General features: G+C 37.8%; 1 protein-coding gene across 1 annotated transcript; it reads right to left on the minus strand.

Annotated features, from left to right (window-relative positions):
* Positions 1-187: 187 nt before the first annotated feature.
* Positions 188-11937, minus strand: LOC119731306 (gelsolin-like protein 1). The gene is made up of 11 exons (XM_038204453.1): positions 11738-11937; positions 7418-7597; positions 6572-6667; positions 6195-6266; positions 5645-5772; positions 4788-4896; positions 4067-4177; positions 3426-3598; positions 2994-3069; positions 2546-2641; positions 188-1836 (listed from the first exon to the last, which is right to left on the minus strand). The coding sequence occupies exons 2-11, from the start codon at positions 7577-7579 to the stop codon at positions 1744-1746; spliced, it is 1116 nt and encodes a 371-aa protein (XP_038060381.1). The 5' UTR covers positions 7580-7597; positions 11738-11937; the 3' UTR covers positions 188-1743.
* Between the last annotated feature and the right edge of the window lie 13634 nt (positions 11938-25571).

Consider the following 25571-nt stretch of genomic DNA (forward strand, 5'->3'; position numbering starts at 1 on the left):
CAGCCAGCCACCGGGGCAGCCAGCCAGCCAGCTAGCCAACCGGTCGGGGAGCCAGCCAGCCAGACGGGGAGACAGCCAGCCAGCCAACCAACCAACCAACCAACCAACCAACCAACCAACCAACCAACCAACCAGCAAACCGGCTCGGCAGCCAATAAACGAAATCAAAAGGTCACACAACTAGGGAGACATTTCCGATCGAATTCTTTCAACTGCAGTTGCTTGTCATCTACTTTAATTTTTATTGTTCATGCAAAATACATGTAACAGAAATAATTTTATGTCATAAAGTTCGGATTATGAAAAAAAGGAAGAAAGAACACAACACTTACACTTTACCATACCACCATTCGACACCACTGGTTAGCCTATTGCTATTGCACTACAAAATGTTTCAGCAAGAAGTATCAGCCATAGAAATCACAAAAATAAGCCTTGGCAATCTTCTAATTTGCTTTACGTTATTAAGAGAAAAGATTAAAAAGTATCTTATATTTCTAATCTCTTAAAAAAATTACCTTCTTTTACATACATGATACCATGTATTTTGTTAAGTATTACCTAAAAATCCAACTTATCCTTTACACATGTGGTAATATCGCCGAAAAGGCGGAAAAGCTGCCTGTAAAATAGACTACATTGTATTTTTAGTTTTCGCTTTGGAATTCGGAAAAAACTTGACTAGCAGTGATCACAAAACACTGAACTGTTCAGCTGGACTTTTCCTTTAAAAACGCATGACGATGTTCAGACATAATGTACATGTAATTCTAAACTATAGCACTAACATGATCTACATGTTTCAAAGGCACGCCGCTTGGGTTCTAATGTAGTCACTTTACACATTTGTTTTTGCAATGTCCCTTTGTTGGTTCGGAGAGATCCTTTAATTTTCACAAGATCAATCCCAAAATAATTTCTTTGTGTTAGAATTGCGTGCGGCTTACAGTCCATTCAATAGGTTACTTTGGGTACTAGTTTAAAGACTTTTAGAACGTCCAACCTTCACTTTACTGGGAATTATTTTTATGAGCTTTTAAAAATAAATACCAATTGAAATATAAACATTACAGATACTTTGCTACAACGAAACAGCGACTTTCTTCGTTAACTAGTTAAACCGCTTTCTGGTATTATTATCACAGATCATTTAAAATTATTAGCTGTTCGCCACAAACTTCGATATTCGACATCCTACTTCGTGTCTTAAAAACGTACAAAACTGCGGTGTTCGCAATTCCCCAGAGTATTTTTTTTCACAGACAGAATATGTGGTTAATGTGATGATTTATTGTTGCAGTGTTTTAAGTTTAGAGTTTAATACCTGGCAGTGCTGTAAGTAGTAGACTATTGTACAACCGGAATTTTTTCTTTGTCCTGTTTTGTGGCTTGTTATATCTTTAGTTGCACTTTTTGCCATTGTAGTGGTCACTGCGATGTTGTGCGAAATTTTTAACCATGCAGCAAGACTGTAAATATGAAACTGAAACAGTGACGTGCTGTGACAATGTGTTGAACGTTTCCAATGTGTTGCTGTACATTTACAACGGTTGAACGTTACCAATGCATTTACCACTTTAGTGTTGAACGTTACCAATGTGTTGCTGTGCATTTAACACTTTAGTGTCATCTGCATGATACAAGCGTTTGTATCTAAAATTTCAAGAACGCCTGTGTCTGCGTAAGTGAGGTAAGAGGTGATGTAATAGGTCGATCTGGATGTCATAGGTCACGGTGACTGTCTTAAGACAGAGCCTTGAAGAATTCAGGCTTCTCATGACCCTCGTTGAAGCACGTGATTGGGATGAAGGGATGCTTGGTGTCCTGCAGATATTTCTGGAAAATTTAACAAGGAAAAGCTTTTCTTTAACATTTTTGACTACATTTTAGCCAAACTTTGGAGCAAGGAAAACATTTATGTAGCACCGTCTAGCGGAAGAATTTAAACAAAAATACATGTTTACAGGTCATGTTGCCTTGTTCCCAATTAACTTCCTGAAAGAAGTCATGTACATTACGATGTCATTGCACAGCTATTTGTGAGAAACTGCACCATTGGTCCAGCCTCGACTCCATGGGCGCGTGCGCGTTCCTTCACTTGAGATCGCGCAAGGCATGATGGGAAACAACATGGCGCAGCAAGATCTCGTATCCATGGGAACGAGGTTGCCATTGGTCATATAATTCTGGCAGTGACAGTAGCTGTCAAAATGGCGTTTTTGCGGCACATCGATAATAAGAATAATACCTATTAGTGTATTAAACGACCTGATAAACTTTCAAACATTAGCTCTTTTGCCATTTTCCCATCATGTTTATACTGGGGGAATCAGGTGTGTAATATTAAGTGACATAAATGCGCATGCGTCAGTTTTCATCTGAATACAACCTCGATCTTTACTTGCCATCAAGTTTCATGCGTGTTGACATTACTTAGTTCCAAAACAGGAAAGAACTCTCGATACAGAAAAGATAAACTCTATTCAAATTTAATGTTCACAGCATATTAATCCCGTTCTCTTTGATATGTTATTTTGAGACTTACGTGGGCGTAGGAGAAGGCGTTCTTTCTCTCGGCTGAGTCGGCGCCCTTGCCCACCCACACGTACAGTTCCTTCTTGTTGTCGACGATGAACACGTCCTGATGAGACATCGTAGTTAAAAAAAGAAGAATGATTTCCGATTTTGGATTGGGTTTTTGGTCCCTATGCCTGATGCTGTGGGTTTTTTTCCCAGGATATTCTTCTGGGGTTTTCCTCCCACGTCTCACGTGCAACTCCCAGCTGGCTGTTAACTTCTGTACCGCATGTGTAATCTCTTGAATTGTGGTTGGTGTAAAAGTGGTGACATCAACTGTTTAATGTGTTAAATGTTTGGGTTGCCCGTTTTTTTTATGACGTCATCTAAGACATGGGCTAAACCCAAAGATGAAAAGTGAATATCACTTAAAAGAAGGCAACGCACAAACCATTGATGCACGACTCTCAACTTACATTAGGATCCAGCTTGGATTTTGGCAGGCTTCCCTCCGCCTCCTTCGTGAAGTAAAGCTTGTCAGTGTTTTTCAGCCTTTGCAAAGAAAAAAAATAAATAAAAGGTCATAAAAACTATGGCATGTTATACACTTTGAAAATAAAATCACCAAATATTCGATATACATGTAAATCCATTACTTGCTATTATTGATCGAATAAGAATACAGGAAGCAAGTTTCCCAACCAGGGGTTACTATTGAAAAGGGGTTCAAAAGAAAGTTAGCCCTGTGGACGAGGTTGTTACTGGATCGAATCAAAATACAGGGTGCAAGTTTCCCACCCAGGGGTTACTACATGTATTGTCTCGAGGTTGAAAGTAGACCATGTGAACGAGGTTGAAGTGGTAGTGATTCAATTGTTCACAAACTAGAAGCACGTGTGTATACCCACCTAAAGAGGGCGGGCTGGGAGTCATCCACGCCCACTGCTGCGTCTTCCTCATCCAGCGGGTCGTCAGATAGAGCCTGCATGAATTGATGATCGGGACCAATGCGGGCCGACTCCAGGACTTGGCTGGAGGCTTTCCCACGACGACCCTTCAGCTGGGCCACGTACTGCATAGCCTGCAACCACGAATGCAAGATTAAAATACAATGGTAATAGGCCTTGTTACGTTGTTTTCACCCATTTGGGGTATAAAGTAAGCAGACGCGAATCGAAAGTTTTTGACATAGTATTAAATAGAAATACCTAAGCGTTCAAAAACAGCATGTTTGGTTATTGCTACGTTGCTGCTGAGCGCTGTTGTGCACGCTGCTGCACGCATATCCAGTAAGCTCCGCCCAGTGATGCTTCGACCAATCGTAGCCGCAATTCATACTGCGACGTGCGTGCGCGCGCGTTTGACGCGCGCGTCCGAAACACCTGTCGTTGCCCCATAGATATAGAATAATTCTGTATCTATGGTTGCCCCACGTACGCAGTGGGCGGGGCTTTTACTACAACAGCTATTTCTGTTCGTGTTGTTGCTTCCTGATGCTGCTGGGGCTGTTGCTTGCGTTTTCATTGCTTGCGTTTTTATTCTTCCTTACCTTAGTTTTCTCATCTTTGTTGCAAGTCTCGCCGTTCCACTGGAAGATCTTCAGTCCCAGATCCAAGATGAAGACATCACTGGAGTCCAAGACATGCTTGTTGAGAGGTTTCTGTACGAGAGGCGTGGGGCAACACAAAGGAAGACAGTTGTTCACGGTATTTCATCATATTTACTTCATCATTCAGGATTCAGGATTCCCATGCACTCTGGAAATCAGGGAAAACCTTGAAAAGAGTTTCCATTTTCCAGTCAGGGAAAACTTAAGGGACTTTTGGAAAATCACCAAAATCAAAAAAACTCGAGGAATTTGACAGTGACCCAGAAGGGAAAGGTTTTCGCCAGTTTGGCTTATTTGTGCGTCTTGTGTCATGTGACCAAGTTGTGTCCATTGACTGGCTAGACTGGCTATGATGTCTGTTAAAATAGTTTTTGCAGTGGTAACATTACACACGTCTCTCCAGACAATAACAATTGGCTGTGCTTTACCACCTCTTGACTTCCCAGCCTCTTGACTTCCCAGCAACCTCGTTCAAGTGAAAGTATTTCCCATGCAATTTTGGATATTCCTGGGGAAAATATCGTGGAATTGTGAAAACTCAGGGAATTTTGTGTTCATAAAGAGCTGGGAACCCTGCGCTAGTGTCGATAATTCGGTAGGGTTTCAGGTACTTATAGAATTGCAACAGAAATTCAAAATGAAAGGAAGATGACCGACGAACCTCTCTAAGAGTGACATTCTTCTTATCACCCTTGAACTGCAGTAGGCGTGGTTCGTACTGCTTGGGCCCAACGTGGCGGAATCCAGTGGCACAACCGCCCTCCATCTTACTGTCCGGATTACACAGAAGAAAATAATAAGTAGTACATAAATGAATCTCTCTTTCACCGATAGTCCTTCATTTTGTCGCGGTGTGTCTGCAAAATTTGACCAAGTTGTTCTCTGCCACCGAACAGATCCTCGCATCGAATTTATAACAAAGATGCCACGAAAAGACAAGGATGTATACGTAAAGTTTAAAATAGCAGGATTAAACCTGTCATCCTGACAAGTTTGCCAGATTGACGAGACAACATAATCCAAGTTCAAGATAGCAATATTAACTCGGACCGGTATCTAGGCACGGAGGTGTCGCATTGGTCGACATTGCTGTAGCAAGCTACCGCAGGTTTTTTTTTATCAGCGATCCTTCTAAGCCTAATCAAAGCATTTAGTTCAGTAAATCAGTGCTTGATTTGTCAAGAGTTGATAGCATTTTTTTTCCTCAAGAAAAACTCACCAAGGAGCGAATTTCTGCAGTTTTGAGACAGCACACAACCGTGAGTATTTATTTTTGTAACTTATTTTATAATAACTTGAATTATTCAATCAATTGTGCATGGAGACTAAATAATGGATTTGTACAAAGACTTGATTTAAGGATTATTGATATTAATGTTGCAGAAAAGTTATCAATGTATTTTTGAAGACATGAAGAATATCATGATGTAACTCTGTTGAGATACATGTACTTCATTTGAGACTTTGAATTTAACTTCGTAGATTACACCAGTGAGCAAATAAGAAAAGGTGTCTTACGTGATAGAGGGGAAGTAAGTCTTGAACAAGTCCGACTCGTAGTCCATCACTTCGCGATGCTGCACTGGTTTGTCGTCCAGGAGATGGTCCAACTCTACGGTCTTGTATGCTGCTGTGCCATACTCGTCCTGGCAAAGAAATCAAAGGACTTCAACTTGTCTAAATTATGCAAAATATCAAACTGTGCCGTCTTGTATGCTGCTGTGCCGTACTCGTCCAATCGAAGGACTTAAAACGCATCTAATTTTTGAGAAAAAAATTATTGAACAACGTTCATGAAGGCTGCTCGGTCATGTAAAATCGCATACATTTTGTGTCCAAAAATTGAGACAGCCATGTCGTAAAATCTATACGACTGGAAATACAGTCTATTTCTGGGACACACATCAGAAATCTCCTATTGGAAACAAAATGGCTGCTGTCTAATTTAAAGGTCGATGTTTAAATAAAATAAATAATCGACAGCCGCGGACGTACGTCATCGCATGCAGAATCCATTTTGTGTCCAGGAAATGAGACAATGCTTGTCCTAACAATCTCTGTGTCTTACCTGTGTGGAGTACTGCCCGATCCAGAAATGAACATCGTACAGCAACTCCTCAGATTTCGAATCAGGCTTTTTCTGTAACATGATAAATGAAAGATACATAGAGCAATCCGGGCACGATGTACATTCTATCACGAAGGCCCCCTTCAATGGCTAAAAGTCAACAAAAGACTAGTACCGCATTTCATCAAAATTTCACAAAACAAGCTCAAGTCCTACGCAGAGTCCAAACTATCAGGTTACAAATCCTCAACTACATGGGCAACAAACCCTCTAATAGCAGAGAATTTGAGGTCATGCAAATCCCGCGCATGAATAATTTCGGTCGATTTACTGGCTTGCAATCTTTATAGGGTCGTATGAAAAGCTAAGATACTCACGTAGGTATTGAGGATAATGTAAGAATCACCGTTGTAGAAATTGCCATAATCATCCTTAGGCCAGTGTTCAACTTTAAACTTGTTGATGCGCCAAACCTGTGATAAGGAAAAACAAGCGCAAGTGCACAATAAGCTTTGGCGAAAAATGCGACGACGATGGCACATATGGTACACCATACTTTTGAAGAACATGTGACGCCATCTTTAAGACTAGATGTGGAACATAAACTTAGAGAAACGAAATATCAATGAAAAATGCAAAGCGCGATTTTCTAAGAGGAAATAAAAGACCATTAATAAAACAAAAAATTAATTAAAAAAAAACAATTAATATTCGATGTTAAATTCGAACATTCAAATTAAAATAAAAACAACACTCCAATTAGAGGTAAAGAAAGTTAAAAGAAAAACAAAGAAAAACAATTTTGCACTTTAACGGTGAAACTGATAGTTGCCATCGCACATATATTTCAAATGTATTGCCGAAAACTGAAAAATGCAAAGAGAATTGTTTGTGTTCAAAATATATAGAATTATGCAACATATGTTTTGAATTCGGCAAACGTCATAAAAAAAATGATAAATATTGCACTCTCTTGTAAAAATGTAACCAAAATATATTTTACTTTATTGCAAAAGTAACTTTGAAATACCCATTTCTTTTATGCAAAAGTGAGTGTTTGTACTGTTTAATAACATGGAGTTGTTTACAAAGACTAACTCACAACAAAAACTCTAGATTCGTACAATAATCTACAGTAAAGTGAAGATTCATGAAAACAAATACCTACACTTTTACAGTAACGTGACTGATACTTGTTTAACCTTTACGATTCACTCACATACCTGCAGACCTGGTTTTTGTCCAGCGCCCCTCCAGGCGATTTCTGTCTTTGCCGATTCCTTCTTGATCGATTTCTCGGTATCGGAACCGAATAGTGCCAAGTTAGAATCCTTCCAGTCGTACTTCTTGGCCTTGACCAGGCCACGAGTCGGCGGGAAGGCCATCTTGATAACTGGTTATTGCTTGAAAGAAATCACAATATTAATCAAATATCATTTTGCACCAACGCGTTATATTCGGTATGGTAGCGCTTATAAAGGCATATAGGATCATTTGCATTTGTCCCAAAAGTTAAGATCGAATAGGTCAGGCACGCGTCTCCAGAGGGGGGACACCCCCAGCTCTGTCTCAATTTTTATGTCATAGAAATTCATGAAAGTACTGTGAAATCCCCCCCCCCCCCCCTTTGCTCTGATCGACACCATATGTCAATTATACTGGTTATCTTATCCGCCTGTGTACAGAATTTTGTCAGAGCCAACTGGGTTACGGGGGTATTTCTACACGGTTCTGTGGGCCTAATAAAGTGTTGATGCATGACCGTCAGATTTGACCAGCGCCCACGGCGAGGCCCCCCCCCCCCCCTCACCGCCACCATATATTGATTTTTCGGAGGCCAAGTGTCAGGAGAAAAACCTACATACATTTCAGTACTTTTTGCTGATTAACCCCCCCCCCCCTGCAAAAATTCCTGGATCCGCCCCTGCTGGTACCAAACACCCCTAAAATGATTAAATCGCTCGTACGTACTTCGCAAATCAGGGAAAATTTCAAAATATGAATTGCTCAAAGATGATCCTATTAACTAATATAAACACAGCAAAATGGACAGCACTTTTATTTATTTGTTTTTATTTTGTGACAAACAATTACCTTTTTTAATGCGATGGTCCATTAATTTCATTCACATCAGTTCATTTTGCTTATTTTCAGTTGGAGTGTTCTTGAATTATTATTATGCACTTTTATAAATCTTTACGAAAATATCCCAAGGGCGTTTTTCTATGTCACACAATGCCCATATACGGTCGCATGCCGCACCAGGATACCACAATGTATCCAGCATATGGGACTCCCAACTCAGTCGGAAGTTGGCTCACATCGCTTTAACTCCACACAAGGCTGGAAAACACGTCTAGCACTGTGCGATGACAGGGCACTATGGAATGTCCACGAATATAACTGTAAGCGCATCTATAACGATAGTCCATTATGTTCATGAAGTAAGCCTTAAGATAAAATAACCAGAAAATACGGTAAAAATACACAACACGAACTAAACTTGCGAACAAGCTCCCATTAAAATCATTTCCAAACTAGAAGTTGTCTTAAATTACTCGGCATTCCATAGAAACTAGTATGGAGCGCCTCTTCTATTTTCTTTTCAATAAAGATGATATAAGGGGCCATTCAGAATTTTCAATGTTTTAAAATTTCGACTTTTTTTCCAAATTATTTTGACCCACCCACCCACCCCTAATTTCGATTAATAAAAAACTGAACATGTACATGTACATGCACTTGCATGTACATGTACTTGAACACCATGTACATCTGTGTCTAGTTCAGTGACGGCGTGAAGTTGTCGGTCTTCCTCGTTTGCATTGATGACCTTCAGTTTTCTTGTGTTTTCCCAGCTGATATGCTGTTGGGAATGACAGGTTGCAGTTTTGGAAGCCACAAAGATGACCGTGGTTTTGTCGTTTTCTGTATGAGGTGGATGACATGTGACATACGAGGTTGTGCCTGTCACGTGAGGTAGCTGAGAAAAACATTCGCTCGAACCCCCCCCCCCCCCCCCCTTGTTGTTTCTTTAGTGTGTGTATTTAATGTGAGTGTAGACCTATGTATGTCAACTAGGCTGTTTGTTTTTATGGTTTGCATTTTTCTCTCTGAGGCTTTAAAAATAACATCTTCATGGATTCCCAGCACAACTCCTCACAATAAGCCCAGTGTTAACAATATTTCTCGTTGTGGGTCTGAAAATGAAAATTGTCGGTTTGTGTATTATGAATATGATCAAGTGAAATTATTTATGCAGTATTTTTTCCATTTCCTTCAAAATTGCATATTGTAATGTACATTTTTATCAATTTGCTAGAATATGTGATACCTCACCAACAAGCATCTTTTAACGAAATTCAATCAGAATATTTATCAATTTTAAAAAAAAATTTTAGTTGTTGTGTTACTTGTTGGTGTCCCTGCCACACTGTACGATGGTGTAGCCGTGCGTTATGCACTGGATTGTTTACTTTCGTTTTGACGGGGTTTTTACTGAATAGAGTCTGGTGACTGTACAATGTACATAGCAATTTCTTTGAATAAAAGTCGAATCGTTCATTCATGTGCACTTGTTATGCAAAGCAGGGGCAGTGGTTCAAGGATATCTATGTCGACTTGCAGAAAGTGTGCAAGAACGCGACTTGAATGCTTTTATGTGTTCACAATACAACGACGCTGTTTAGTTATTTCACTGTGTGACACAGTGAGAAATTTTGGAATCATAATGGCGTCAGCGATACTTGCTGGAGAGCTCTTGTGTACGACTTTCTGCACTTTGGTACTGTTGTTTCCAGGACAATTGTGTGTACGGTAACCCGACGTACCCAGATTTTTAAAGACGAAATTGACGACCTCAAACTTGTTAGTGCCATATTTGGCAACTATATGTGCGTTATTAGTTAAATTAAACAAATGAACAGGTTAATTAAACATAGTACCATTGAAGGTACCTAAAAGTAAACATAACAGCATAGAAGACCAACAGACGAACATGAAATATTACAAAATAAACATATTTGTCTGGATAATTTTTAGGGCGTTACCGGCAAGTTAACACAAACTTGGTGTCAAATAGATCATGGGAGTTCTACGCTGACAGTACATACAGGGGGCGAAGTTGGAAAAGAAACACGCATCGTGATATCGGAACGCTTGCGCGTAGTTCAGGCAAGTCAAAAGATCTATCTTTCTTTGTTTTTTTAAATCTTTTTTCCATGGAAAGTGAATTTCGATTTTCAATTATTTAGCTTGACCCACCCACCCACAATTTGGAAAAAAGATCGAAATTTTAAAACATTGAAAATTCTGAATGGCCCCTAAAGTCAAACGGAAGATGTTGGATTGGTCACGTACGTTGCATCTCAAGCTCCCGTAAGATATTACAGGCGTGGGCCTCAAAGTCAGATGGACATAATCTGTTACTTCTATATTGAAATATGATTTATGGGGAAGACAAATACACAAAATACAAAAACAGGGAAACAATTGATAATGATAACATCTGCTTTCTTTAATTTGGTGCAGATCGACAAGATCATGACCTGTGATCAAAACATATCCGGTTCTGTCTTTCATATTCGTTTTGGACAACATAGGCTTTGAAAATATGCAATTTATTTCATATTTACTTTTGTACCATACTCGAACAGCACGATTTGGAAAAGATCGAGAGCAATTTTTTTTCTGACACAATCATGTTTTTTTCAATGAAGAAGATATAAACTTATCTCGGATACTTAAGATAAAAACAATTGACGGCAAGCAATCTCTCTTTTTTTTTCAAGGAGAGCTAAATTGTCCTTCCCCTTGCTATTTTCCAGTTTCATCCCGAAAAAATATTCCTTTCCTAAGTTTTTATTTTTCTAGCAATACAGAAGTTATTCACTTTCGAATCAACCCACAATCAATGGACGGAACCAGTCAGCTCAGAAGGCGCTTGTGAGTCCAAGACAAACCTTTATTCAGACTGTTGCTGAAGCCCTAAACGGCTATAAATAAAGGAGAAGTGTTTTTGTTGGAATCAAACATACAAGAGAAAAAGATCGAATTCATCGAAAAGCGCGAGGGATGCAACTTTAAAATATTTTACGCAAAAAGGAAAAGTGAACGATAATTGATCACTCTTTAGATAAAAAAAATCAGCTGGAATTCCCTGACGAAAATTATTTCAAAAACCCACCCCAAAAAAGTCAGTTATACAACCCACTGTTGAGCTAGCTACTGAACACCGACTGACAGCAAAAAGCCAGACGTACCGGGCTGAAGGTTATAGGTTAACCAAAAAAGGTTCAAGTTTCGTAAAGAATTGAAAAAGTTTCCCGAGGCTATTTCGTAGCTTGATCAGTGCAACTATGCAATGCCAAGTAGATATGAAATAATCGCCCATAAAAAATTATACACTGCATAATTATAATGCTAAAGTTTACGGAAAGGCGGCAGTTTGTTAATTATACATTTATGAAGAAATGAAATATTAATAGATTAATCCATTGTCGTGATCAGTGGAGAAATTGTAATATAAGCTGAAATTTTCTTACCTTTCAAACAAAGATTGTAGCTCCGGTCTCGATTCGCAAGGATCACCGACTCGTGTAGCAGGCAACGACTACCGCAGTGAGACAAGCAGGACTTCGCTCGACCAGCACAGACCAAAAACCAACGCCCATACAGCTGTCATATGATTTGATCATCGCCTACGGGGCCGTATTATGGAAATACCATAACTTTCAAGATGAACCCTTGGCGACCAAGTATGCGGGACCCGATGCCGTGGTATGGAGCGCGGATCGGGTATTAAAGTCACGGGTGTCTTGGAATGTGGTCTGAGTGGGCCGGTCGCGGCAAAGTGAGGATTGAAAATAATGCACTGTTGACCGATTTGAGGTAGCCTGTGATTATAATCGCATGCATATTTTTTTTGCACACAATGTCTATCATTTCATTTGACTGATTTTTTTTCAGGAAGGAGGGATGATTCTTACTTCACGATCGAAGTTGCTTAAAGGGTCATCCTGCCGCGGATTTTTTTTTCCAAAAGAATTAGTTTAACCCTCTTTCATAAACCAAAAGTAAGTGATTTAAAGAATATTTCACAGTATAATTAGACACAAAATTGTCATTTTCCTATTTGTGTGTTGTTTTCTTATACATTCATGTTTCTTTCACATTAATATTGGGTTTTCTAAATGCCCATTAACGGTCGTTGCTAGTCTACAAATGGAATATTTAAAAAGATGAAAAAAAAATAAGCAAACAAAATCGTTTCCCAGAAATCAACGAAAACCTAGATATCATCTGTCCTTGCGTCTCTCTGATACTGAGTCTAGCGCCCCCTACATTCCAAGCATTACTAACATTCAGACGCTGAACGCATCGTGGATTGATTGTCCAATGACTTGTCTCAGCCTCCTATAGACTGGTTCCCGCTCCCAGCAGTCAGAATAGATGACGGAGGAAATAGGAACCAGTCTATCACCCTCCACACAGGCAGGATCATTAATGTACATGTACATCAACCACAGACTGAGATATATCAACGTAGACGGCATCCGAACACCGTGACATTGGCATATTCCAAAGAAATTATTATTGTTTTCTACAAATTGTGAACCCAAATGAAGCTCCCTAAACACATTTGTGTTATACAATAAGGCCAAGTTAAAAAAAAAGGGTCTCATCCGTGCTTTTTTTTTTTAAAGGAAGGAGGCGGCCCTTTTTACCCTATCAAGATCATGGCGAAATCTCCAAGAAATTTACCACAAAGTTTCGTCGAAATTTAAAAAGCAAATCGAATTGGAATCCTTCATGCATCTTTCCAGCAAGTTTGAAGCGATTTGATTTTTTGGCCAAAAATGAAAAAAAATACCAGAGGTAAGCCTTACTTTTTAAATGAAATTTGGCCAAACATTGACCTTTCTCCAAACAATGCAGAAATTTGTTTAAAGGTAAGAGAAGCATCAATCAACATTCAAACACCCAATATTTTGAAGATTTTGGCAAAAAAAGTCATCGCGTTTTGGAGAAAAATATTAAGGCACAAAATATTTATGGAAGACATAATGCTATTTTCAATTTTAAATTAAAATGATTAGGAAGCATGAGTAAAAGAAACGACGGACTTAATCTGTATAAAAAAAGTGTGAAATGTATTTGTTTTAATAAGCAAGTTTTTGGTGCAAAATAATCCCACTTTTTTAGGCGGCCTTTAATAAATTTGGTTAACAGATGGGGCGCCCCCATGGAATGACACTCGAAACAACGCGACCACCGCGGTGGTCCGACGTTGGCTAGTGGATTGGGCACTCCCACAGTTTTCACCCATAATATATTTATAATTATTATAACAATAACACGGTCAATCGGATACAAACATCTGACGGACCTGGACCATCCCCCGCAAATTCCTGGATGCGCCCCTGAACGCACCTGATTCCTTTAAAAAAAATTAGTCTAATGGTGTTCCGATTGTTGCGTAACGATGAGTATGTTTTAGCACATGTATAAGCCTACGATTAGCGAGGTAGCCGTACGTAATTTTCCAAACAATGACAACAGTTTGCTCACTATTATTGCCCGAAATGTCAGGTGACTTATTTTCGTCCATGGAGCCAAAACAGATGCACACAGCAATGTTCCACGTTTCTCCGCCTATTATTAAGACATTTTGTTTTTGAGGAGAATTCTAAGGAAGCCTGATGGCCGAGTGGTTAGATTCGTCGTCCACGAATCGCGGAGCACGGGTTCGAATCCCGTCGGTGTCTTTTTGTTTTTCAAACAACGCATTCAGTGAGTATAAGTGTTTAATTTCCCATCGTAAATCACCAACGGTACCTTAGCTTAATCGGTAAGCACTGCGGCTGGTACTGTCCGTGAGTTCCAGGTTGGCGCCTTCGTACAGGTTCAGGGCATGTGGTCCACTCGGAGGATCAGGGCTTAGGGTGCCGCCCTGTTCCTCCCTTAGCTCTATGCTTTTACATGGTGCCTGGCCCTCCGGGGTTATATGGATGGACAGGGAAGGAAGTGTGTATTGGCCGGGACACCCGAGAGCCCAGAAGAGAACTAAGGGAACGGCTGGGGCATTGTTATGGCTCAGACCGATCCCTGAAAGCTTGGCTAGCACATAACTTTTTGATTTTTTTATCCTCTATTTTTATTAAACTTTGGTTTAGTTTGATATGTACATCTGCTCGGCAGGTCTAAACGGTGATATTAAAAACGAGAGAAATAATATATAATATATATAATAAATCAATGAATTTTTGATAATTGACTATAATCAAAATTAAGTTCATTCATGATCAATATGACTACCATTATTAATGGCGTACTTTGCAATCGACGTAAGAAACGCCATATACAAAATTATACGGGAACAAATAAAGATGTGATGTATATTATGGCTCGCACCATGCTTTCAATGGGGGCGCTTTTCAAATCCGACGATTATAAATACCAAAGATCCTATAGCGCTGTAGGATACTTTATAAAACTTTTATAAGAATACCGGGCAAGGACGATGGAAGGACGTCAACAACCATCGAAAAAATGCAGAGTAACTTGCCATTTTCAGGCCTAAAAGTTACGCATTTTACCTGAAGTAATTGAGTAGGAACTACTGGCCACACTGGAGTACTTGTGGAACCATTTCAATTCAAGTATAGATAAAAATGGTGAGGAAAAATGAAGCTAAAATTCGCTGCAATTAGCACTGCATGTAAAAAAGTAACTGTACAAAAGGTAACAGCGCCCCCTTGCGACGCTTATGTGTCGAAGGGAAAATTTGCGTTCCTGAAAAGTGAAATTGACACTTAACAATATGGTAACAAATGTCAATTTCAAGAACAGCAAGAAATTGTCGGAAAGATTCCCATATCTGTCCATCACTTGGGCTCACCCTGTGCACAAACCCTATAAGACTGGAGATAATGTTGTTTTTGCCCCTTTTTGATAAAAATGCAAGGATAACCCCTTACCGTTTTAAATTTTGGATAAAAATTTGTTTTTGCCCCTGTTGAAAAAAATGCAAGGCTAACCACTTACCGTTTTAAATTTTCGATAAAAAAAATTATTTTTGCCTCTTTTTGATGAAAATGCAACTCTAAACCCTTACCGTTTTAAATTTTGGATAAAATTTTGTTTTTGCCCCTTTCTGATAAAAATGCAAAGCTAGCTCCTTACCATTTTCAATTTGGGATAAAAATTTGTTTTTGCCTCTTTATGAAAAAAATGCAAGGCTAACCCCTTACCGTTTTAACTTTTAGATAAAATTTAGTTTTTGCCCCTTTTTGATAAACATTCAAAGCTAACCCCTTACCGTTTTCAATTTTAGAAAGCAAATGTGTTTCTTGCCCTTTTTGATAAAAATGCAAGGCTAACCCCTTACTGTTTCATATTTTGGATACAATTTTGTTTGTGCCCCTTTTTGATAAAAATTCAAGGCTAACCCCTTAGCGTTTTAAATTTTGGATCAAATTTCGTTTTTGCACTTTTTTGATAAAAATTCAAGGCTAACCCCTAACCATTAAACATTTTGGATAAAAATTTCTTTTTGCCCCTTTTTGATAAAAACGCAAGGCTAACCCCTAACCGTTTTCAATTTAAAAAAACCCCTGTTTTTGCCCCAATTTGATAAAAATGTAAGGCTAACCCCTTACCGTTTTGAACTTTTGATAAAAACTTGGTTCGGTCCCTTGTTGATAAAAATACAATTACCATTATTAATTTTCCATCAAAATGTGTTTTTTGCCTCTTTCCCCTTTAATAGCACATCTGTCTAGTAATCGATTGTGAATGCGTTCTAAGGCCCTTGAGACATCTTTCTAGCAACTTTCAAGAAATTTCATTTTTTGGCCAAAATTGAAAAAAATGCAAGGGGTTAGCCTTACATTTTTAGTCAAAATCGGCCAAAAATTGACTTTTCTCAAAACAAGGCAGAAATTCATCTGGATGCAAGAGGAACATGAATCAATACTCTTACACGCATAATTTTGAAGATTTGGGAAAAAAATCAGCAATTTTTGGAGGAAAACAATTAATTTTTGAGCGATTTTACCTTCATTTTTCGACGAAATTTTTCCTTTAATAGCACATCTGTCCAGTAATCGATTGGGAATACGTTCTAGGGCCCTTAGGACACCTTTCTAGCAACTTTCAAGAAATTTCATTTTTTGGCCAAAATTGAAAAAAATACAAGGGGTTAGCCTTACATTTTTAGTCAAAATCGGCCAAAAATTGACTTTTCTCAAAACAAGGCAGAAATTCATCTGGATGCTAGAGGAACATGAATCAATACTCTTACACGCATAATTTTGAAGATTTGGGCAAAAATCAGCAATTTTTGGAGGAAAAAAGTTAATTTTTGAGCGATTTTACCTTCATTTTTCGACGAAATTTTTTCCTTTAATAGCACATCTGTCCAGTAATCGATTGGGAATGCGTTCAAGGGCCCTTAGGACACCTTTCTAGCAACTTTCAAGAAATTTCATTTTTTGGCCAAAATTGAAAAAAAATACAAGGGGTTAGCCTTACATTTTTAGTCAAAATCGGCCAAAAATTGACTTTTCTCAAAACAAGGCAGAAATTCATCTGGATGCAAGAGGAACATGAATCAATACTCTTACACGCATAATTTTGAAGATTTGGGCAAAAATCAGCAATTTTTGGAGGAAAAAAGTTAATTTTTGAGCGATTTTACCTTCATTTTTCGACGAAATTTTTTCCTTTAATAGCACATCTGTCCAGTAATCGATTGGGAATGCGTTCAAGGGCCCTTAGGACACCTTTCTAGCAACTTTCAAGAAATTTCATTTTTTGGCCAAAATTGAAAAAAATACAAGGGGTTAGCCTTACATTTTTAGTCAAAATCGGCCAAAAATTGACTTTTCTCAAAACAAGGCAGAAATTCATCTGGATGCAAGAGGAACATGAATCAATACTCTTACACGCATAATTTTGAAGATTTGGGCCAAAATCAGCAATTTTTGGAGGAAAAAAGTTAATTTTTGAGCGATTTTACCTTTAATTTTTCGACGAAATTTTTCCCTTTAATAGCACATCTGTCCAGTAATCGATTGGGAATACGTTCTAGGGCCCTTAGGACACCTTTCTAGCAACTTTCAAGAAATTTCATTTTTTGGCCAAAATTGAAAAAAATACAAGGGGTTAGCCTTACATTTTTAGTCAAAATCGGCCAAAAATTGACTTTTCTCAAAACAAGGCAGAAATTCATCTGGATGCAAGAGGAACATGAATCAATACTCTTACACGCATAATTTTGAAGATTTGGGCAAAAATCAGCAATTTTTGGAAGAAAAAAGTTAATTTTTGAGCGATTTTACCTTTAATTTTTCGACGAAATTTTTCCCTTTAATAGCACATCTGTCCAGTAATCGATTGGGAATACGTTCTAGGGCCCTTAGGACACCTTTCTAGCAACTTTCAAGAAATTTCATTTTTTGGCCAAAATTGAAAAAAATACAAGGGGTTAGCCTTACATTTTTAGTCAAAATCGGCCAAAAATTGACTTTTCTCAAAACAAGGCAGAAATTCATCTGGATGCAAGAGGAACATGAATCAATACTCTTACACGCATAATTTTGAAGATTTGGGCCAAAATCAGCAATTTTTGGAGGAAAAAAGTTAATTTTTGAGCGATTTTACCTTTAATTTTTCGACGAAATTTTTCCCTTTAATAGCACATCTGTCCAGTAATCGATTGGGAATACGTTCTAGGGCCCTTAGGACACCTTTCTAGCAACTTTCAAGAAATTTCATTTTTTGGCCAAAATTGAAAAAAATACAAGGGGTTAGCCTTACATTTTTAGTCAAAATCGGCCAAAAATTGACTTTTCTCAAAACAAGGCAGAAATTCATCTGGATGCAAGAGGAACATGAATCAATACTCTTACACGCATAATTTTGAAGATTTGGGCAAAAATCAGCAATTTTTGGAAGAAAAAAGTTAATTTTTGAGCGATTTTACCTTTAATTTTTCGACGAAATTTTTCCCTTTAATAGCACATCTGTCCAGTAATCGATTGGGAATACGTTCTAGGGCCCTTAGGACACCTTTCTAGCAACTTTCAAGAAATTTCATTTTTTGGCCAAAATTGAAAAAAATACAAGGGGTTAGCCTTACATTTTTAGTCAAAATCGGCCAAAAATTGACTTTTCTCAAAACAAGGCAGAAATTCATCTGGATGCAAGAGGAACATGAATCAATACTCTTACACGCATAATTTTGAAGATTTGGGCCAAAATCAGCAATTTTTGGAGGAAAAAAGTTAATTTTTGAGCGATTTTACCTTTAATTTTTCGACGAAATTTTTCCCTTTAATAGCACATCTGTCCAGTAATCGATTGGGAATACGTTCTAGGGCCCTTAGGACACCTTTCTAGCAACTTTCAAGAAATTTCATTTTTTGGCCAAAATTGAAAAAAATGCAAGGGGTTAGCCTTACATTTTTAGTCAAAATCGGCCAAAAATTGACTTTTCTCAAAACAAGGCAGAAATTCATCTGGATGCTAGAGGAACATGAATCAATACTCTTACACGCATAATTTTGAAGATTTGGGCAAAAATCAGCAATTTTTGGAGGAAAAAAGTTAATTTGTGAGCGATTTTACCTTCATTTTTCGACGAAATTTTTCCCTTTAATAGCACATCTGTCCAGTAATCGATGGGGAATGCGTTCTAGGGCCCTTAGGACACCTTTCTAGCAACTTTCAAGAAATTTCATTTTTTGGCCAAAATTGAAAAAAATGCAAGGGGTTAGCCTTACATTTTTAGTCAAAATCGGCCAAAAATTGACTTTTCTCAAAACAAGGCAGAAATTCATCTGGATGCTAGAGGAACATGAATCAATACTCTTACACGCATAATTTTGAAGATTTGGGCAAAAATCAGCAATTTTTGGAGGAAAAAAGTTAATTTTTGAGCGATTTTACCTTCATTTTTCGACGAAATTTTTCCCTTTAATAGCACATCTGTCCAGTAATCGATGGGGAATGCGTTCTAGGGCCCTTAGGACACCTTTCTAGCAACTTTCAAGAAATTTCATTTTTTGGCCAAAATTGAAAAAAATGCAAGGGGTTAGCCTTACATTTTTAGTCAAAATCGGCCAAAAATTGACTTTTCTCAAAACAAGGCAGAAATTCATCTGGATGCTAGAGGAACATGAATCAATACTCTTACACGCATAATTTTGAAGATTTGGGCAAAAATCAGCAATTTTTGGAGGAAAAAAGTAAATTTTTGAGCGATTTTACCTTCATTTTTCGACGAAATTTTTCCCTTTAATAGCACATCTGTCCAGTAATCGATTGGGAATGCGTTCTAGGGCCCTTAGGACACCTTTCTAGCAACTTTCAAGAAATTTCATTTTTTGGCCAAAATTGAAAAAAATACAAGGGGTTAGCCTTACATTTTTAGTCAAAATCGGCCAAAAATTGACTTTTCTCAAAACAAGGCAGAAATTCATCTGGATGCAAGAGGAACATGAATCAATACTCTTACACGCATAATTTTGAAGATTTGGGCCAAAATCAGCAATTTTTGGAGGAAAAAAGTTAATTTTTGAGCGATTTTACCTTTAATTTTTCGACGAAATTTTTCCCTTTAATAGCACATCTGTCCAGTAATCGATTGGGAATACGTTCTAGGGCCCTTAGGACACCTTTCTAGCAACTTTCAAGAAATTTCATTTTTTTGGCCAAAATTGAAAAAAATACAAGGGGTTAGCCTTACATTTTTAGTCGAAATCGGCCAAAAATTGACTTTTCTCAAAACAAGGCAGAAATTCATCTGGATGCTAGAGGAACATGAATCAATACTCTTACACGCATAATTTTGAAGATTTGGGCAAAAATCAGCAATTTTTGGAGGAAAAAAGTAAATTTTTGAGCGATTTTACCTTCATTTTTCGATGAAATTTTTCCCTTTAATAGCACATCTGTCCAGTAATCGATGGGGAATGCGTTCTAGGGCCCTTAGGACACCTTTCTAGCAACTTTCAAGAAATTTCATTTTTTGGCCAAAATTGAAAAAAATGCAAGGGGTTAGCCTTACATTTTTAGTCAAAATCGGCCAAAAATTGACTTTTCTCAAAACAAGGCAGAAATTCATCTGGATGCAAGAGGAACATGAATCAAGACTCTTACACGCATAATTTTGAAGATTTGGGCAAAAATCAGCAATTTTTGGGGGAAAAAAAATTAATTTTTGAGCGATTTTACCTTCATTTTTCGACGAAATTTTTCCTTTAATAGCACATCTGTCCAGTAATCGATTGGGAATACGTTCTAGGGCCCTTAGGACACCTTTCTAGCAACTTTCAAGAAATTTCATTTTTTGGCCAAAATTGAAAAAAATACAAGGGGTTAGCCTTACATTTTTAGTCAAAATCGGCCAAAAATTGACTTTTCTCAAAACAAGGCAGAAATTCATCTGGATGCAAGAGGAACATGAATCAATACTCTTACACGCATAATTTTGAAGATTTGGGCAAAAATCAGCATTTTTTTGAGGAAAAAAGTTAATTTTTGAGCGATTTTACCTTCATTTTTCGACGAAATTTTTCCCTTTAATAGCACATCTGTCCAGTAATCGATTGGGAATACGTTCTAGGGCCCTTAGGACACCTTTTTAGCAACTTTCAAGAAATTTCATTTTTTGGCCAAAATTGAAAAAAATACAAGGGGTTAGCCTTACATTTTCAGTCAAAATCGGCCAAAAATTGACTTTTCTCAAAACGAGGCAGAAATTCATCTGGATGCAAGAGGAACATGAATCACACTCGTACACGCATAATTTTGAAGATTTGGGCAAAACTCAGCAATTTTTGGAGGAAAAAAGTAAATTTTTGAGCGATTTTACCTTCATTTTTCGACGAAATTTTTCCCTTTAATAGCACATCTGTCCAGTAATTGATTGGGAATGCGTTCAAGGGCCCTTAGGAACACCTTTCTAGCAACTTTCAAGAAATTTCATTTTTTGGCCAAAATTGAAAAAAATGCAAGGGGTTAGCCTTACATTTTTAGTCAAAATCGGCCAAAAATTGACTTTTCTCAAAACAAGGCAGAAATTCATCTGGATGCAAGAGGAACATGAATCAATACTCTTACACGCATAATTTTGAAGATTTGGGCAAAAATCAGCAATTTTTGGAGGAAAAAATTAATTTTTGAGCGATTTTACCTTCATTTTTTGACGAAATTTTTCCCTTTAATAGCACATCTGTCCAGTAATCGATTGGGAATGCGTTCTAGGGCCCTTAGGACACCTTTCTAGCAACTTTCAAGAAATTTCATTTTTGGGACAAATTGGAAAGAAATGCAAGGGGTTAGCCTTACATTTTTAGTCAAAATCGGCCAAAAATTGACTTTTCTCAAATAAGGCAGAAGTTCATCTGGATGCAAGAGGAACATAAATCAATACTTTTACATGCATAATTTTAAACATGTTGGCAAAAATCATCGATTCTTAGAGAAAAATTTTAAATTATGGAAAAATTTGCTTTTGCCCCCTTTTGATCAAAATCCAAGGCTAACCACTAACCGTTTTAATTCCTGGATAAAATTTTGTTTTGCCCCTTTTTGATAAAAATGTAAGGCTAACCCCTTGCCATTTTCAACTTTCTAAGAAAAAACCAGGTTTTTTTTATATATATATTTAAAATGATCAAAAAGAGGGGAAAAAAACACATTTTTATCAGTAAGTAGAAAGTAGATAAACAGTAAGTAGTTAGCCTTGCATTTTTATCAAAAGAGGCCAAAAACAAAATTTAATCAAAAATTTAAAACAGTAAGGGGTTAGACTTGCATTTTTATCAAAAAAGGGCAAAAACAAATTTTATCAAAAATTGAAAATGGTAAGGGGTTAGCCTTGCACTTTTATCAAAAAGGAGCAAAAACAAAATTGTATTCAAAATTCAAAACAGTAAGGGGTTAGACTTGCATTTTTATCAAAAAAGGGCAAAACCAAATTTTTATCAAAAATTGAAAGTGGTAAGGGGTTAGCCTTGCATTTTTATCAAAAGGGCCAAAATCACATTTGCTTTCCAAAATTGAAAACGGTAAGGGGTTAGCCTTGCATTTTTATCAAAAAGGGGCAAAAAACAAAATTGTATCCAAAATTTAAAACAGTAAAGGGTTAGACTTGCATTTTTATCAAAAAAGGGCAAAAACAATTTTTTATCAAAAATTGAAAATGGTAAGGGGTTAGCCTTGCATTTTTATCAAAAAGGGGCAAAAACTAAATTTTATCCAATATTTAAAACGGTAAAAGGATAGCCTTGCATTTTTATCAAAAAGGGGCAAAAACAACATGTTATCCAAAATTGAAAACGGTAAGGGGTTAGCCTTGCATTTTTATCAAAAAGGGGAAAAAACTAAATTTTATCCAACATTCAAAACGGTAAGTGGTGAGCCTTGCATTTTTATCAAAAAGGGGCAAAAACTAAATTTTATCTAATATTTAAAACGGTAAGGGGTTAGCCTTGTATTTTTATCAAAAAGGGGCAAAAACTAAATTTTATCCAATATTTAAAACGGTAAAAGGATAGCCTTGCATTTTTATCAAAAAGGGACAAAAACTAAATTTTATCCAACATTCAAAACGGTAAGTGGTGAGCCTTGCATTTTTATCAAAAAGGGGCAAAAACTAAATTTTATCTAATATTTAAAACGGTAAGGGGTTAGCCTTGTATTTTTATCAAAAAGGGGCAAAAACTAAATTTTATCCAATATTTAAAACGGTAAAAGGATAGCCTTGCATTTTTATCAAAAAGGGACAAAAACTAAATTTTATCCAAAATTGAAAACGGTAAGGGGTAAGCCTTGAATTTTTATCAAAAAGGGGCAAAAACAACATATTTATCCAAAATTGAAAATGGTAGGGTTAGCCTTGCATTTTTATCAAAAAGGGGCAAAAACAACATTTTATCCAGTCTCATAGGGTTTGTGCACAGGGTGACCCCAAGTGATGGCCAGATATGGGAATCTTTCCCAATTTATTTCTGTTCTTGAATTTGACACTTGTTACCATATTGTTAAGTGTCAATTTCACTTTTCAGGAACGCAATTCCCTTCGACACATGAGCGACGCGAGGGGGGCTTTTACCTTTTGTACAGTTACATTTTTACATGCAGTGCTAATTGCAGCGAATTTTAGCTTCATTTTTCCTCGCCATTTGCATCCATACTTGAATTGAAATTGTCCCACAAGTACTCCAGTGTGGCCAGTAGTTCCTACTCAATTACTTAAGATGAAATGCGTAACTTTTAGGCATGAAAATAGCAACTTACTCGACATTTTTTCGATGGTTGTTGACGTCCTTCCATCGTCCTTGCCCGCTATTCTTTTAAAGTTTTATAGAGTATCCTACGGCGCTATAGGATCTTTGGTATTTATAATCGTCGGATTTGAATAGCCACCCCATTGAAAGCATGGTGCGAGCCATAATATACATCACATCTTTATTTGTTCCCGTATAATATTGTATATGGCGTTTCTTACGTCGATTGCAAATTACGCCATTAATAATGGTAGTCATATTGATCATGAATGAACTTAATTTTGATTATAGTCAATTATCAAAAATTCATTAATTATTATATATACCTTTCTCTCGTTTTTAATATCACCGTTTAGACCTGCCGAGCAGATGTACATATCAAACTAAACCAAAGTTTAATAAAAACAGAGGATAAAAAAATCAAAAAGTTATGTGCTAGCCAAGCTTTCAGGGATCGGTCTGAGCCATAACAATGCCCCAGCCGTTCCCTTAGTTCTCTTCTGGGCTCTCGGGTGTCCCGGCCAATACACACTTCCTTCCCTGTCCATCCATGTAACCCCGGAGGGCCAGGCACCATGTAAAAGCAAAGAGCTAAGGGAGGAACAGGGCGGCACCCTAAGCCCTGATCCTCCGAGTGGACCACATGCCCTGAACCTGTACGAAGGCGCCAACCTGGAACTCACGGACAGTACCAGCCGCAGTGCTTACCGATTAAGCTAAGGTACCGTTGGTGATTTACGATGGGAAATTAAACATCTTATACTCACTGAATAGAATGCGGGCGTTGAAAAACAAAAATACACCGACGGGATTCGAACCCGGGCTCCGCGATTCGTGGACGACGAATCTAACCACTCGGCCATCAGGCTTCCTTAGAATTCTACTCAAAAACAAAGTGTCTTAATAACAGGCGGAAAAACTTTGAACATTGCTGTGTGCATCTGTTTTGGCTCCATGGACGAATTAAGAGCGAGCCAGGCGGGGACGCGAGAAGCAAAATGGAGCCGGCGACATCGGCTGTCGGAAAAAGCGTGTCACGTATGTCTGCAGCGATGAAGACCGCCACCTACTGTCCGAGAGTGTCCATAAAGTGTCCGCTTTTAACAGTGGCCTAATGGGTGCAATAAACTGCCATAGACCCCAATGATAAATGCCTCCACTTCAGAAAGTCAGGGAAAATACCCACAATGTACCATTCAAGATGGTCGAGACACATCAAAATTCAAGCATTTTATCATCTTTTCAATTGTTTAGGGTAATCTGACGACTTTGGGGAGAAGTTTCCATCCGAATATGATAACCTTTTAAAATTGTCCTGAAGCTCATCGCCATTTAAAAAAAACAGTGCCTACAGTCCATTGCAAAAAAAGAGCGCTTTGGGGGCCCCAATTTCATCCAAATTGTACAAAATATACAAGCTCACGTTCCAGTGCACGGCTTCCACTTTTATTTTGTACGAACGCTCAAGTTCATGGCCCACAATATGCTCAAATTCTGAAGAAGGAAATGAGGACAAAAAACATTATTCAAAACGGTAAGTGGTTAGCCTTGCATTTTTATCAAGACGGGGCTAAAGTTAACTTTTTATCATAAATTCAAAACGGTAAAGGGTAAGTCTAGTCTAGGGGCTAGACGTTGTTAATAGTTTGATACACGATCACCCGCCGCCCCGAGAGGGCACTATCACGACCAACCAATATCGCTCAGGAACACTTCTGGAACAACGTCTAGGAAAACTCGTATTGGTTGTGTCATGCGCACACCCCTGTTTGGCCTAATGAAGAGCGCAATTCAAGAAAATTACAGTAGTTCCGAAGCGGACTCGCAAATTTCTTCAGAAATTCATAAGCAATTTGGACCACGTAAAAATATGCATCTCTGCCAATCAATCGGATGAACAATGGCTAATTTCATCGAGCTGCAAAGTACAGATTTTGATGGGAAAAACACTTGGCGCGATCAGATTATTATCTACAACTGTGCAATATTTTTTACAGAAACTGATCACTTAAAATATATTTCTTGCTGAACAACACCATAAAAAATAACACTTTTAAAATAAAACAGCTTGACACAAGTC

The sequence above is a fragment of the Patiria miniata genome, unplaced genomic scaffold (genome assembly GCF_015706575.1).
Source record: "Patiria miniata isolate m_02_andy unplaced genomic scaffold, ASM1570657v1 HiC_scaffold_23, whole genome shotgun sequence".
Taxonomy (NCBI): Eukaryota; Metazoa; Echinodermata; class Asteroidea; order Valvatida; family Asterinidae; genus Patiria; species Patiria miniata.

Excerpts from the sequence above, each read along its gene's own strand:
- LOC119731306 (XM_038204453.1), bottom strand. The coding sequence starts at position 7,579 with ATGGCCTTCCCGCCGACTCGTGGCCTGGTCAAGGCCAAGAAGTACGAC. Across the intron at positions 6,267-6,571 it reads ACATTATCCTCAATACCTAC|AAAAAGCCTGATTCGAAATC; the intron begins GTGAGTATCTTA and ends ATCATGTTACAG. Across the intron at positions 2,642-2,993 it reads AATCCAAGCTGGATCCTAAT|GACGTGTTCATCGTCGACAA; the intron begins GTAAGTTGAGAG and ends ATGTCTCATCAG.